At 45.8% G+C, this 16019-nt stretch overlaps 1 protein-coding gene across 1 annotated transcript in view; it reads right to left on the bottom strand.

Moving 5' to 3' along the window:
* Positions 1 to 274: 274 nt before the first annotated feature.
* Positions 275 to 16019, bottom strand: part of LOC147659221 (solute carrier family 22 member 23-like) — a 655822-nt gene continuing 640077 nt past the window's right edge. The window contains exon 10 of the mRNA XM_086951876.1: positions 275 to 5026. Coding sequence (XP_086808002.1) covers positions 4669 to 5026 — 358 coding nt within the window. The 3' untranslated portion in view covers positions 275 to 4668. The remainder of the gene's footprint in view (positions 5027 to 16019) is intronic.

Genomic DNA, 16019 nt, shown 5'->3' on the forward strand with positions numbered 1-16019 from the left:
TAGGTTCAGAAGTTCACATCTAACTGTGATTCAAATGGTGTCTATCAGGACAGGGGAATCTGCGGTCAAAAGAAATAATCGGCCCTTTTTCACCATTAAAAACCTAATTAAATATTTTGATTTTATGTCTGACCAATCCTTATTTGTTATCCAGAAGCCCCAATACTCTGGTCTTCATCTTGACAAACATCAACATGTCAAGTACGCAAAACGTCAATACCAACATATAGGATTTTAAAACTCTGCGTAGCAAGTAAATAAATACAATATTAATGGGGGGAACATATATTATTTTATTTATGTACATTTACAGTACACTTAAAGAAATCCCAGTAGATACAGTTGATAAAACACCATGCAGACATTTAGCTTGTAAGACATTTCAGTACTCAATTTAAGCTTGTGCTACAGATCAGCACCACCTCACTAAATCATGATCAAAGACACCCAAACTAAAACCCAGTTTTAGCAATAAAATCCTTATTTGAACATGGAGGAGCTTGTCTTACTTGCATGCCGATAGACTGGGGTCGGTTCCACTGCCCATCACATGACGGAACGAATAAAAAATTTAAGTGAAGCTTCTCAGAAATACCTTTAACAGTAGTGTAGAAGAGGTTCACCAATAAACCCAGATCCCTCCCAAACCCGAACAGGTATCGGTGCTCTCTGTGATGAAATAGTCCTTCATGAGCACTTAAGCCACCGAATCGTTAATTTAATGGCACTTCTGCTTCCAGTTTCGTGATATGTGGTTTTAACTTGACAGAGGTGACTGTGAAGGTAAACACTTTAATTTTAATTACTTGCTACATATAAAAAATAATGGAAATAAACAAAAGACAGTTAAGTAAACTTATTTTTTAAACAGTGGTAGGTTCAACTAGTGATCTGCTTAGCTGATCAATTCCTTATATAGTACCCTCCCCCTCTTATTGCCATTGTTTGAAGAGAAATGCATTGGTCCCCCCAACAAGATCGCTCTTTTTCGTATATTTGGTGAATGGAGCATATGCTTGGTAAGGGGATGAAAGGGGTCAATAAAGAAATAAGCTTGATGACTTGAGATAGTTTTTTCTCCTCAGACCCGCACAACTCTAAAGTCTAAAGACATTAACAAAATGCACAGATTTAATTTTATTGAAATAAAATGTAACATTGAAATTGCTTCTACAAACGAGTTGCTGACCAGTCTTGAAATTAGGGAATTCCCTTTCCATCGTACTATCTATTAAAAATATAAATATATTTAAAACTACTTGCGAGAGCGAAGAAATAAAAGTTCTGTAAGCGTGTGGAAACAACAGGGCGCCATTTTCAATCTGACAATGTATAATGTGGGCAGTGTGCTGTGCTTGGAGCAGTTTGAACAGCTGAGGGCTTCACCTTGGGGATTTTTGGCAATCTGGCAAAGTTTTTGCATTTCTCCTTTGCCATACTCACCTACATAGGCATCGACTTAAGCAAGTTCCTGGCTTGATCTGGTTGTGCTTTTCCTCTGCCTCGTCTAGTATGTAATCGCAGAAACCATAGACTAGATTCAAAAGGCTTCAATGCCAGTGCAGCCTTTGCAGTGGCGTAACAAAACTTGAGGGGGGGGGGGGCTGTGTAAAGTACACAGATGGACCCCCCGTCCAGAATTTTTCAGAAGCTCTCGGACCAGGTTACTATGCTGAGGGGGTCTCTGGAGCTCAGGTCCCCTGCACTGCAGGGGCTTTGTTAAGCCACTGAGTCTTTGTAAACAGGGCTGTGTAAAGATGGACTTCAACAACCATGGCTACTTCACACAGTTGTTGACATTTGAAAAAATAGCAAGGAAAAACTTTGTAAAAATTCGGTGTTGTGTATTTTTAGAAAAATGCATAACCTACCTTTTTTTGTGGGAAATTTAGCCAAAAAGTTAGTTACATCAAGTTGACACATTTTACAATTTGACAAAATTACTTCCTAAATAGTTTTTGGAGACAACTCCAAACACTTTACTTCTGGCAAAGACAGTCTTTACTGGGTTCATGAAAGTTGAAATTTGAAACGCAAAATCCACAGCTCATTCCTACTTGCCAACTTTTGACATTGCTTTCTGTCACACACCACAATCTGCTGAGCGGTATCCAAATGTTTGTGTCCAGCCAAAACATCTTTGAAAGGCTCAGCTAAAAAAGTGTGCCAGGTCCTAATCGATTTCCCTGATCCTCAGCGACTCACGACGGACAGTTTTGTAGACAGACTACCTCGGCCCAAGGACTAAGACCTGTCCACATCATTTCCATGGGAGCAGATGTTTTAAATTGCACATTTGCCTAGTGGTCTGGTGACACATGAGCATGTTCGCTCTATTGCCTGAAAATATCCATCAATTTCCAACGTCATCAGATACCAGTGCGATTTGGTCATTGACTTGCAACGTGACCTATATTAAAAAGGAAACACATTCCATACATTTGGCACCAGAAAGTGGCACATTATTGGGGCTTTAAAGGGTCGGCACTACCACAAGTCTCACAACAAGAGGATGCTCCAGTCATGCTTTGTATAACTCTTACATGAGCAGAGCTTCTTGGCGATCAGTTGTGAGATCTGTGTGCTTTATGTACCCAAGTAAGGATGACTGTTGGAAAGTTGGCGAAGATAATAAAATGGACCTCAGTTTCTCCCGAAAAATGCAAGAGCTGAGCAGAAAAAATATTTATGTAATCTTTTGCTTTGGCCTAACCCCTCAAATCATTTGTTGGATTCCTTTTCTGGGTTTGTGGTACTGCTGGTTTATTGTGAAGACAAAAGCCTGAAGTTGGAGAAAAAGCACAATACAAAAAAGTAATTCCAAAAAAGCATAATTGCATTGATAGGACAAGCCTGACTCACAGTAGTGCAAAATGTACTTATATATCACACGTCCACCCTATACTACCAAGAGATGGACACAAAATGCATACATATAATGATGTATCAGTGGCACTGAGCCATCATGTGATCCTCAGTGTTAACTACAAAGTCAAGTTATCCATATTTACTTTCCCTTTCACATTCACTTAAGTGTTTAACTTTTAAGAAAATATGCAGAGCCTTAGTTACTCAGCTCTCCAACCCGTCTCAGAACTGTGCAGTATTGTGGCTATGCGGCAGTTTAGGGACCTTGAAAAAAAAGAACAAAGCCCCTATTTTCAGTTTGTGTAAACCAATGAGACTTACCATGGCGTGCCACTGATGTGTAGTTTGAGTAGTATTCCACGGCAAAAAGTGTGCCAACTTTTCCGTAAACCTTGACAGATATATTGCTGCTGTGTGTGCTGGTATCAGGGCCTACTGTTGTGCATTATGTGACAAATGCACCAAACATATATTCCCTTTTTGTGAGATTGTACCCAAGACTAACCTAGACCTTAACTCTTCAAGAGGCAGCACTAAAAAGACCCACCGCTTTTCCTTTCACAGGGGTGAGAACAGAGGTTTGTTCCTTCTACTTCGGAAGGACTAGTAAAGAAAGTTAGATCTTGTTATTCTAAGTGGTTAATCTGAACATGATGGTTATCCATAGTACCATCAACTATCAGCCTCTGGATTAAAGAGAAAAGTGTACCCACGCACAATACTACTAGATTCCATATGGGCGTACCAAGATTTCTATATTCACCTGACATCTTCATTAAACAAACACACGTTAACCAGGTGACAGCACCATACTAGCTTAAACTGAATGAACTAGTACACGAATTCCACTGCCTACAGTCATTGTGATCTGTCCATGTGTGGCCAGCACAGTCATGCATGGGTCTGTCACAAATAGTGGATCTGTGTGGCGCAATTTGAGTAAGTGACATGGAGCAGCTACGTGTAACACACAACTTCCGCTGTCTATTAAAACTGGTTACACTGAGAATTTGCAAAGCACTCCCTTTTTTCTAAGAGGACAACTGAAATAATGTTCAATCTGTTGTTCAAAGTACATTACTTCCATATTGTTTTGAGAGGTTTTTGAGATTGGTGATGTGATATCAGAAACTATACATGAACCTTGTCTAAAAGGAACTATGAATTAAGAGTTTTGTGGGGAGCTGGAGTGTTTCGTCAGTTATTCTGGGGTGTAGTCGAGAACGAGCAGTTTCACTTACAGATCGCGACAACCAACTTCAGTGAATCAAAATGGTGCCCGGTACATCACAGAAAGTAAATCAAATCTGAAGCAATGTGGTTTCTTAAAAGGAGCACTAGAACCTAATATCAGAACATAAGGGTTCATTTGCTTGGATTACCATATCACACAATGTAGGGATAGGTCAGACATTGGGGCCCCAACCACACCCACATGTGCAGCTTGTGATTGCATGAAGTTCCTATGTAGTGCAACCTTCTTGGAACAAATTCACCTTCTGATTGAAGTCCACGCATGGAATGAGTGAAGAAAGGTGCTCAGGAAAAGTCTGAAAGTACATTTTGTATCTAAATGGCAGTAATACATTTGGAAATGTGTGACATGTTTTCCCTCCATTGAAGGATGTTTCAATTCCAAACCCTTCTGTGGCTCCTTCTGCACGGACTGAACTTTCTATGGTAAACGTGGCATCATAGCAGAGCTCAGTTCTCTCACTACCATTTTGTTCATCACATCATTTGTCGGTGTTTCTGTGCAAAATAACTGCCTTAAAGTGTGCGTCTCGCAAGGCAACCGTGTTAGGGAGTCTTGATCCCATTGGCTGTAGCGTTCTCCAACATGTGCTCCCCCATGGCTGGGGATTCATGGAGCCCCGAATAGTCCTTCAGTTCAGAGTTAGTCAGTAAAAGGGGCTGCTCGCCCTTTTTGTGGGCTATGAGGGGCTGCCTGGTGTAGTGTTCACCGGCAGGAATGTTCTCTGGCAGGCTTTGGTTGGTGCTCTCGGGCAGCAGGAGAATGCAAATGATGCAGATGAGAGTGCAGCAGGCGAAGATCACGTGGTGCAGGAAGTAGCCTTTCTGATTATGAAGTTCCATGATGGGCGCAGTCAGCATGCCAAATCCTGCACTGGCCAGGACGAGACCCAGGCCGCTACCCCTAGGAAGAGAAACAGACACTGTAAAACCTAGTCACTGACAAATAAAAATGCATGGATGCATACATTTGCATCACTAGTAAGATCACTGCACCGCTCTACCATTGTAGAGGGTTGTACTATTGCCATCCTCCCGTCAAGTTTCAGGCTACCAAAACCCTCATCAAGCCTTGCTTCCAGATCAGACTATTATACAACTATTATTTTGCTTCCACCCACACCATTCTTAAACGTCACTTGTCGCTTTCTTGTAGATGTTCTAACATTCAACTCACCTTTTTCCTTCTTATTTTTTGCCTGCATTTTCACTTTTTCACTTCAGACTTAAGTTCTGATTCCTCATAACAATTCATAAGTGTATCAATGGCCCCACTCCCCTTTCTTTTCCTCGTCATTTACTCACTAGATCCCTACTGGAGTCCCACATTCTAATCTCAGCTGTTTCTGGTCTCCCCCCAAGAACCCTTGCTCCAAATGTTGCCCTTTCAACTTACTAACATTACCCTTTGGAATGCCTTCCCTTGGGTATTCATCTCCCTCCCACTCTGACGTCTCTGCTCATTGTTCAGCGATCGTTTACAGACTGCTGCCTTCTCATTTCACGCAATCACAGTGTTTATTTCTGAGCATGTTGGTTCACATTTGTATTAATGTTATTTATTATTGTGCTTTTTAGTGGTTTCATCGAACGTGCTATCGATATCTTAGAGAAAAAAGCAGATGACAAACTTTCAGGTACCTTGAATCAAGCTTGGCTAGCTCAAAGAGTTTAAATTTTAACATATTTCAAAAAACTGGCACAGGGTTAATATATTCTTTATGTAAAATAGGAGTTCGTTCCACTGTTTTAGGGCTAAGACAACAACCGAGCTATAGCGAGATGAAGCAAATGGAGGCCTTCGAATACGTTAGAGAAATAGAGCAAAAACTACAAGGCAGAGCATATAATTAAACTAAAGATTGTAAATAAGGTTAAGATATAAGCGAACATATTTGTCCGTGACGCAAAAAGTGGAACCTAAATTCATGAAACCAGCAAAGTTGAAGATGTGCTTATCTGACAGCTCCTCAGCAACAGCCGCCTCCTAACGTATCCTTCCCCTCAGACATAAGGACAAAACCACCTGCAGCCACATATCTCGGGTTATAGTTCAACACTTAAGTGAACATAAAACCTCCCATAACACACCCACAGCCTCTAGATACCAACTACTGAACATAGCGACAATATTCCCAAGCATTTCTCGCAAAGAACCAAGTCACTGATCTCCTGTCCTTATGAAACGGACTTATGTAATAGTTTTCTAGAAGGTCCACATTTCCATTATTCGGGCCTTCTAAATTAGTTATAAATTGTGCTGTCCGGATTCTCTACAGACCCCACAGACACATTTTAGCCAACCAGTAAGAGTAAGCCGGCTGATTGACAGCTAAAACGGGAGTTGAAAGAATAATAACGCATGTAGTCTTTTGTATTCTAAACCTATTTTTAGCCAAACAGGTGAGAGAGCGCAAACTGACCAAAATGTAGAAATGCATCACACTTACACGTAGTAAGCACAAATCATGAAGAGAAATGCCATGAGTGCTGATAGTAGCCACAGTTATATTCTGATGTGTAGTTAATATAGAAGTTTAAATAGAAGTGGAACTAATACAGAAATGTGTGAAGTAATAAGGCTTATTAAACTTGATTATTCCTGAATCCATGTTGTGTAGCTGCTAAAATGTAAGATGGCATACGGAAACGTTGAACGTGGTAGGCCTCAGGGCCAGAGCTAGGAGGGAGGGGGAAGGCGATTAAATTGCATAATATGGATTGCACTAATGTTTAGTAATAATGAGTAGGGTTTGATTTATAGATGTGTTTACTTAATCAGTAGAATAAGAGTATTAACATGCTAACAATTAAAGAAGAAGTTGAATATTATAAAACTGTTGTAGAGCTGGAAAGCCTTAAACGTTGATTTACACATTAGTCTGGGCCGGGGAATGTTGCAACGCGGTTGGAAAACCATGAGAATTGGGATTTGGCTCCAAATGTCTGTCTGGAAGAGAAAAGGGGGTATTCAATTATTAATAATGAATAGACGCCTGTTCATGAAATGGACCAGACATGGAGGAGGGTTCCGGAATGTTTAAGGGGTATCAGCGGGCCGGAGAAGAGTCTGAGAAGCAAGGTCGACGCTAACCACAAGGCCTCATCATGGAAAAAGCCAGAAGCTACACCACGTGAGGGGCGTCTCACGAGGGGCGTCCTAAATGTTGTTGTATTTTTGTATTAGGGACAGCACCCCTGGGGGGAGTTAGAGCAGAAGCCTGAGGACCCTTTAGAGAGCGGATGGGTAGGCAGAGAGGGGCCATGACTGGAGGACTTTAGGTTTTCACCAAGAGTTTAGAGTGAGTGACTTCCCTCGGGAGTCATTCACTGCTGACACCTTTTTGTTAGGTTGAGACCTGGTTAAGTAGGGATACCATCTAGATCAGGGTAGGGAAAGCCTAACCTGTATTTTCCCTCCGCCTGTAATGACCGATAGATTTCAATATGTGTCTATGCTAATAGCACTATTGTTTTTAGAACTGGTATTGGTAATTTCCGTTGTTCGTCTGAGGGCTTTCAGAGAACACATGTACGTAGTTGGGCCTGTGTATCTGGTTAATCTCATTTTGAGATGCTTGTATCTGCAACTTATCTTGACTTTATAATAAACCTTTGAAAGCTAGAAGTTGTTTGTGATCCTTTGAGCAGAGTCCTTTATTGGGAGAACTAACTTGGTAAGAGATGCACTTTCTTTCCTCAAAGACAGGCAATAAAGGTTCAGTCGACCAGACCGGGGTTTTAGATCGATAGTGATAAGGTATTGATCAAAATCTCACCCTTCCAGTTGGTAGCAGAGGATGGTTGCCTTCTTGAGGAAGGTGATCTAGGCCAGGTTAGATTACCCCCAGGCCCCTAGAGATCGATGATCGGAAGAACCGCCCGCGGAAGAAGGACCGGATGACGTGAGACAGAAAAGCAGCAGTATCGGTCGAGAGTGAGTATAAAGGGTCATGCGTGTTAAGATTGCGGTGTTTTGTATTGTATCTATGTTGTAATGTCTGGCGGAGTTGAATGACTGTAGAGAGACTGTGGAACAGGTTGTGAGCGCGCGCAACCGGTGGAAATCTTAAGCTCAAGGAGAGCTTAAGTGGTTCGGGTGTATCGGACACTCAGAGTAATTGTTAACCAGTGTGAAGGGGGTCATGAGGTACCAATGATCACCTGAAGGACCAGATAGGGGGAACGTAAGAGTGAGTGCGTGAGTAACGGACGCTGGTCGGAAGTTACTGTGTGTGTAAAGAACCTATCAGAGAGACGATAGACATCTCGTCAGTTGGGTTGACAATTACAGATAGACTGTGGACGTACAGTCGAGGGAAGTGACCGCTTGGTCGGAAGTAGTCATTTTTCGGTGTATGAATGGGACGCATGCATGACCGCGAGGAGAGCTGAGAAAGGAGGGGTGCTGCTGCGAAGCGGAGACTAGTGACGTCAGGAAGTGCCGCGCTGGGATTGGCCGTCCGGTGAAAGACCGCACTGCGATAGGCCAGCTAGCAAAGCCGCGCTAGGATTGGTGGATTGTCATCAGGAAGTAAACAAAGTATTCAAGCTGGAAATTTTGCGCATAATTATGAAGTGTTTTAAATGGTTAAGAGCGCTGTTTAAAAGAGAGCGCAGGGGATCGTATGAAGGGGAAGAAGCCCCGCCGGAGGGTACGCCAGCGCGTTTCATGGGGACAAATGTTGGGCTGCACACGATTCTGTGGATCTCAGAGTGGAGTAGGATGACAGATGGAAATGAGGAACTTACGTTCCCGAAATACGGGACGTTCAGATTAGAGGTGTTGCACAGATTAAAAGCAATTATGACCGCAACTAGACCCTTGCCTAGACCAACTCAGTTTGAAGCCCTTAATGCATGGATTAGGGCAGCGCATGAAAAGAACATGAACAGACGGCAAGAAAGAGTGAAACGTTCGGTAAGGGCAGTACAGGATGCCAAGTGGGATGAGGATGCTAAAAGATGGAGGGTGCATAACATGGAAGTAAATAAATTGTATCCAGTGTTAGAGATGCCCGGGAACAAAAGCCCCCTAGAAGAGGATGACGAGAGCGAGACAGAGGACAGCCTGATAAACAGATTATTGACAGACAGGCCACCCCCGTATAACAGAGCAGGGGGAGATGCCGAGAACGGCGGGAAGGGGGGGGGCAATGCAGGAGAGCATGGGCCGCTTCCCAGTTCCGATTGGGATCCCGCTGCAAAGAAAGAACTGTCCCAGCCTAGCCAAGTGCAACAGGTGGTCGGGAGGTTTGTGGTACAAAGAGCGCCAGAAACGGCGTGTGCCACATCCTACGCATTACCTGATGCACTACAGGTACCTGTTACCATAGGTCCTATAGTGTCGGTATATGACCCAGACAGGGCTAGAGGGGAAGAACGGGTACGAAGGGACAGAGAAAGAGCAGAGATGGCAGGAAGGAAAGATACGATCAACTCCCCAAGTCAGTTGCCGATACCAAGAGATTGGAGCACCCCAGTACACACAACAGGAGATCTGGGGGACATTAGATGGCCAGAGGATATGAGGGGACCAGGACGGAAATCTTTTCAAGAGTTCAACGAGTACATGAAGAAATGGGATGAGGCAGTCGAGGCTCAAAAGAACATCATAGCGGCAGAAGCTGAAAGGGAAAGTCAGGACAGCAGAGCCCGGACTCACTGCGGGGCTGAAGAGAGCAGTCCGGAGTGGGACGGGAGGGAGAAGGACAGTAGGAGATTCACCCATTGGGCCCGGAGTGGAGATAGATCCGACCTGGAAAATGGGGGCCCAGAGAACGGGGGGGTGTCTCGCCCGATACATCATGAAGAAGATAGGAGGGCTCGGGAGTACAGGGACAGCTTTAAGTGTATCCACTGTGTGCCCGGCAGGAGAGAACAGAGTGGGGGTTGCATGAGACCACACCATAGTCCTTGTGACGACGGACATGAGCGCAGCCCAGGGAATACGGGAAACCAGGAAGGATCGTATCAGATACTGAGTGATACGAGGCCAAGGGAGAATGGAGACCGAAGGGAGAGTAGCAGAGAGACTTACTGTGAGAAGAGAGGAGAGAATGGGCAAGGTGAGAAGGGGGGTAACAGGCCCGTGTTCCATCACCTTCCAAGATCGGATGGCCGAGCATGGGATCTGGAGAGATGGGAACAAGAGAGAGCACTCCCCAACTCTCCAGAACCCAAACGTAGGGCCCGGAGTTGGGATGGGAGAGACACCTGTCAACCTCCCTCGAAGGAATTATTGCGAGCAGAAATAAAAGCCAAAAGACTCGATGTCTCCAGCTTAAAGTCAGATCTGGATGACATGGTAGACGGTACCCTGCCCTTAGAAAGAATGGACATGTATGAGCAGGATGAAATTCTGTTCATGGCAAAGGACGTAACTCGAAAGGCGAGAGCAATCCATGAGAAATTAGTCGAACTAGCAGGCAAATATATGGTAGACTTGTCAAGAACCAAAGCGTTACAGGGCAACCACAGGCTACATTACACAGACCGAGATCTAGATGAGAGGAGGACCATCGGATTGAAAACACACATAAGGGAACTGATCACTGGAATAAGGACATGGAGGGCCCTAGATAAGTGGGAAGAGAGGTGGTCCAAGAGAGGGACCGTTAGGAGAAGTACACTTGGGATGACACCAGGAGGACAGCAGGGAGTAGAGACGTACCCTTTGAGGGAAGTCGCAAATGGGACCTATGTCCACGTCCCTTGGAGTAGGGGGGATTTAGCTGCTTTTACCACCTCTTTCCCCAAACTGCGGGAAAACCCTGTGGAGTGGTATAAGCAAGTTGAGAGATTCGTAAAAATCTCAAAGGTCCTATGGATAGATTTGAACACGCTGTTTGACATAGTGGTGCCAGGAGATTTGTGGACCGCATGCAAGGTTAGCGCTGAGTGGCCCATCATAGAGCCAGAGAGAGATGCTAGGACTAATGGGCCGTCCGAGAGTGTGATGGCAAAATTCGAAAGAGTAATGACGTGGCTGAAAGAGAAAGTGCCAATGCAAGACATAGATTGGGTAAAAATTGACCGAACGAGACAGGAACCCAAAGAGACAGTACACGAATACTATGAGAGATTGCTGAAGGCGTTTAAACAGTATAGCGGTCTGGATGTCATGGATCCGAGGGACATAGGGCAATTTGTGTCCAAATTTGTCCTAGGCCTGAGACCGGATATTAGTTTAATGATTCAGCAACACTTGATTTGTTGGCAAAATAAACCCCTGGACGAAATACTGAGGTATGCCAGGTACTGCTGTGATGAGATAGATTCTAAGGCTAAGAAACTAAAGGAGAAACTGATGGTGGTACAGATGCAGGCAGCAGGGAAGGGGGGACAGCAGCAACAACAACCAGGAACCGGTACTGGAGGAAGGAAACAATACAGCCAGAACAAGGGCAATGAGGAGAACTCCACCTTTAGACCCAGGATAGATATAGCTACCTTAAAGAAAACGACTAGGTGCCACCAGTGTAACGAGGTGGGGCATTGGAAACGCGAGTGTCCCTATAATGTTGAGATAGGAGACCAAGAGGTGGAAGAGGAAGAGACCCAGAGTGCGCCTACGAGAGGGATAACGCAATACCAGGGAAAGGTGCTCAAAGGGGGGCCTCCTCCCCGAGCCCAGTTCCCGCAGGCACCCAGAGTAGGGACTAAGGGTAAGACATATAGACAGATGCCCCTGTTTGTAGGAGGAGAGGAATGCTATTATGTGGACCCACTAACTGGACAGAGAGTGGAAAGAGATGACTGCATCCTCGGGGCAGCTCTGGAGGTAGACCAAAGGGGACCCTATGTTGAGGCCGAAGTGGCAGGGTTCCCCACGACATTTCTAGTGGACACAGGAGCCACTCGATCCACGATCAGATCAGCCGCAGTTCCAGGCCTGCCCATGTCGGGGGAGACCATACAAGTGGTGGGGGTCGCTAACAAGAGAATGACCAGTCCTTTGACTGAGCCCGTGCAGGTGAAAATAGGGAAGTACAGTGAGGAGCACCAGTTTGTGGTTTGCGATTCTAGTCCTGTATGTCTGCTAGGAAGAGACCTTTTGTGCAAATTGAACTGCACTATATACTGTACACCGCAAGGAGTGGAGGTACTGACAAATGATGATGATGCAGACTTTAAAGTCGCGAATTCCAGAATATGTGTGGAACTGTATCCCACTCTGACGGTAGACGAGCTTCCCTGGGATTTGAGGGAGACAGTTGCTCCAGAAGTGTGGGATTTCACTGGGGAAGAGATTGGGTTGGTGAAAGGGGTGGACCCAGTGAAAATTGCAGTGAAACCACATGCTGAGTTCCCAAGAACCCCTCAGTATAAATTGACTCCAGAAACGATTGCAGGCATAAAACCCGTGATTGAGTCCATGATTAAGCAGGGAATACTGAAGGAAATCGTGGGTAGTCCATGCAACTCCCCGATTATGGGTTTGCAGAAGCCAAATGGGAAATTTCGGATAGTGCAGGACCTCAGAAAGATTAATAACATAGTCGTTTCGTGTTGTCCAGTGGTACCGAATCCATCAGTGATACTGTTTCAGATACCGTTCCAAGCAGAATGGTTCACTGTGATTGATCTTTGCCAGGCTTTCTTTTCGATCCCTTTGGACGAAGAAAGCCATTTTCTTTTCGCATTTAAGCTGGAAGGTCGCGTCCTAACATGGTGTCGTATTCCTCAGGGGTATACAGAAAGCCCATCGATCTTCAACCAGCTCCTAAAGAAAAATCTTGAAAGTCTAGTGCTGCCCCAGAGGTCAGTTCTGGTCCAGTACATAGACGACCTCCTTGTGGCGTCAGAAACAGAAGAAGCTTGCAGGGAAGACTCTATTGCTTTGTTAAATCACCTAGCGGAAAATGGGCATAAGGTGTCCCCGGGGAAATTGCAGTACTGCCTGACAGAGGTACAGTACTTGGGACACAGAATTGAGAAAGGTAAGCGAAAGGTGTCACCAGACAGGATAGAGGCCATCATGAAAATGAATGCGCCTAAAACACAGAGAGAAGTCAGAATGTTCCTAGGAATGGTGGGATATTGCCGACAGTGGATTGCAAACTTTTCACTGAAAGCAAAGCCCTTGCAAAAACTGACGCACAAGGAAGTGAGTGATCCGGTACCATGGGACAAAGACTGTTTGATGGCGTTCCTGCAGCTGAGAGAGGACTTGTGTCGTGCTCCGGCTCTGGGAATGCCGGATTACGATAAACCATTCTTGCTCTACTGCTGCGAGAGAGAGGGATGCGCGCTGTCGGTGTTAGTCCAAATCCATGGGAATGCCCGTAGACCAGTCGCTTATTTCTCGGCTACTTTAGACCCAGTAGCCGCAGCGTTGCCCGGATGTCTCAAATCCGTTGCCGCAACAGGTGTCAGCATTGAGAGGTGTGAGAATATTGTTATGGGGCACCCGTTAGAGGTACATGTGCCCCACTCTGTTGAACTGTTGATGACCAGGACCAAAACACAGCATCTGACAAACAGCAGGCTCACGCGCTATGAGCAAGTCATTCTTGCTGCAGAGAACGTGACCCTAAGGAGATGCTCTGTTTTAAATCCTGCTACCTTGATGCCACTTCCAAACGATATTGAAGATGATGATGAATGTACAGACCATGACTGCCTCGATGTGACTGAACTATGCACCAAACCAAGACCCGACATCGTAGATGAGCCACTGACCGACCCAGATGAAATTTTCTTTGTCGATGGCTCATGTGTAAGAGACGAAGTTGGGCAGTTGAGAGCAGCTTACGCTGTTTGTACAATTACTGGAGTAGTGGAAGCTGGATGCCTGGAAGGAGTACACTCCGCTCAGGTAGCCGAGATTATTGCCCTGACGCGTGCCTGCCTGGCAAGCAATCAAATCCGAGTCACCATATACACTGACAGTCAATATGGTTACGGGGTAGTTCATGATTACGGGCAGTTGTGGTCTCAAAGAGGTTTCATGACCTCTTCAGGCTCTCCCATTCGCAATGGAGAGTTTGTGCGCCTGTTGTTAGAGGCATTGCAATGTCCAGCAGGTATCGCAGTTGTGAAGTGTACCGCCCACACCAGAAATATGGACTTCGTGTCACAAGGCAATAGATATGCAGACGAAGTCGCACGGTATTGTGCGGAAACAGGATACTCTTTCACAGAGGTGGAAGTGGGTGGAATAAATGTAAGGACTGAATTAGCCATGATTTTGGAAACTGTTGATACTTGGGACGAATTGAAGGAGATGCAAGAGAATGCTCCTGACTGTGAAAAAGAAACATGGCTAAAGGCAGGATGTGTGGTGGGTGAGGCCCATTTCTGGGTCTCAGCAGATGGCAGAGCAGTGTTGCCCAATGAGATGGTGAGCCCAATGGCCCGACACATACATGGTCCTGTCCACTTAGGAAGAGATGCTATGCTGAGAGTGTTTAGACAGACCTGGTACAACCCCAAGTTCAGAGTAGCAGCCGAAGCAGTGTGCCAGCGTTGTGTGACGTGCCAGCAGTTGAATGTAGGGAAGAAGACACCCGTTACACTAAGCCACATAGGGAGGTCAGGAGGTCCATTCAATAGAATGCAGATAGATTTTATCGAAATGCCAAGGTGCAGCCGCCTCCGTTATATCCTGGTGGTTGTCTGCGTTTTCTCCAGATGGGTTGAGGCATATCCTACACGCAGGTGCGACACCCTCACAGTGGCTAAGTTACTGCTTAGGGAGCTTATACCGCGCTTCGGGGTGCCGGCCTCTTTGGAATCAGATAGGGGAACGCATTTCAACAGCTCGCTTGTGAAAATGATTTGTGCCGCTTTAAATATAGACCAAAAACTACATTGCAGTTATCGACCAGAAGCTTCAGGAATTGTGGAGCAAATAAATGGCACCATCAAGGTCAGAATTGCAAAGGTGTGTTCATCAACATCCTTGAGTTGGCCTGATGCGTTGCCATTGGTTCTTATGAGCCTCCGCAGTACCCCAGACAGAAGAACGGGGCTGTCACCACATGAGGTGTTAATGGGAAGAGCAATGAGGTTACCATCTGTCCCAACTGCTGCACTGATTAGCATCACAGATGATATGATCCTGGACTATTGTAAGGGGCTGTCTGACGCCATTCATTCTGTGTCCCTTCAGGTGCAGGCTGCCGAGGTACCATCGTGCCAGGACCCTTGTCACGACTTGCTTCCTGGGGATTGGGTCCTGGTGAAAAAGCACGTGAGAAACAGCTGCCTGGATGTTCGTTGGCGTGGGCCTTTCCAGATCATCCTGACCACAAATACGGCAGTGAAGGTGGGAAGCCTGCCCAACTGGATCCACGCGTCGCACACGCGGAGAGTTCCAGCACCTCTGGAAGAAACAGCTCCTCTCTCGGATAGACGTCCAGCTGCGGACCGAGAAGCCATAGAGGGGGCTAGCCAAGCTGTAGAGGTGCCAGCGGAAGCAGGGAACGAATCTGACCAAGCTGAGGACGGTCAGTACAACAGCGAGACAGACGACGCTACTGAAGGGGAAAGTAGCTGGGAGTACGAGTCAGACGCTGACAGGTCTGACAGAGAGCGGGAAAGGACAAGAAGAAGACGGAGTAGAAGGGTACGTGGAGAAGCTGATTGGCCGCAAAGAAGGAGCTCTAGCCTAAGGTCAACTCCGGAGAGAACCCTTCCTCCGATATCAGAAGACTCGGACCCCGAAGAAGGTGCTCAGGGCGCTGAAGCACCGGAGTTGAGGAGGTCAAGAAGAGTGCGTGTGCCTAACAGAAGATACTCCACCCCTGAGTGGACATACCTGGCGACAGATGGCTTCGAAGCCAGTGACAGGGAGGATCCGAGCGGTGGTGGTGTCCAGTTCTGAGCCCATCGTAACAGTGGAGATACGACTGTTAGTACCCAGAGTTGAACAAGAAGGGTCACTGACATTT

Source organism: Lissotriton vulgaris, unplaced genomic scaffold, assembly GCF_964263255.1.
Source record: "Lissotriton vulgaris unplaced genomic scaffold, aLisVul1.2 SCAFFOLD_384, whole genome shotgun sequence".
NCBI lineage: Eukaryota > Metazoa > Chordata > Amphibia > Caudata > Salamandridae > Lissotriton > Lissotriton vulgaris.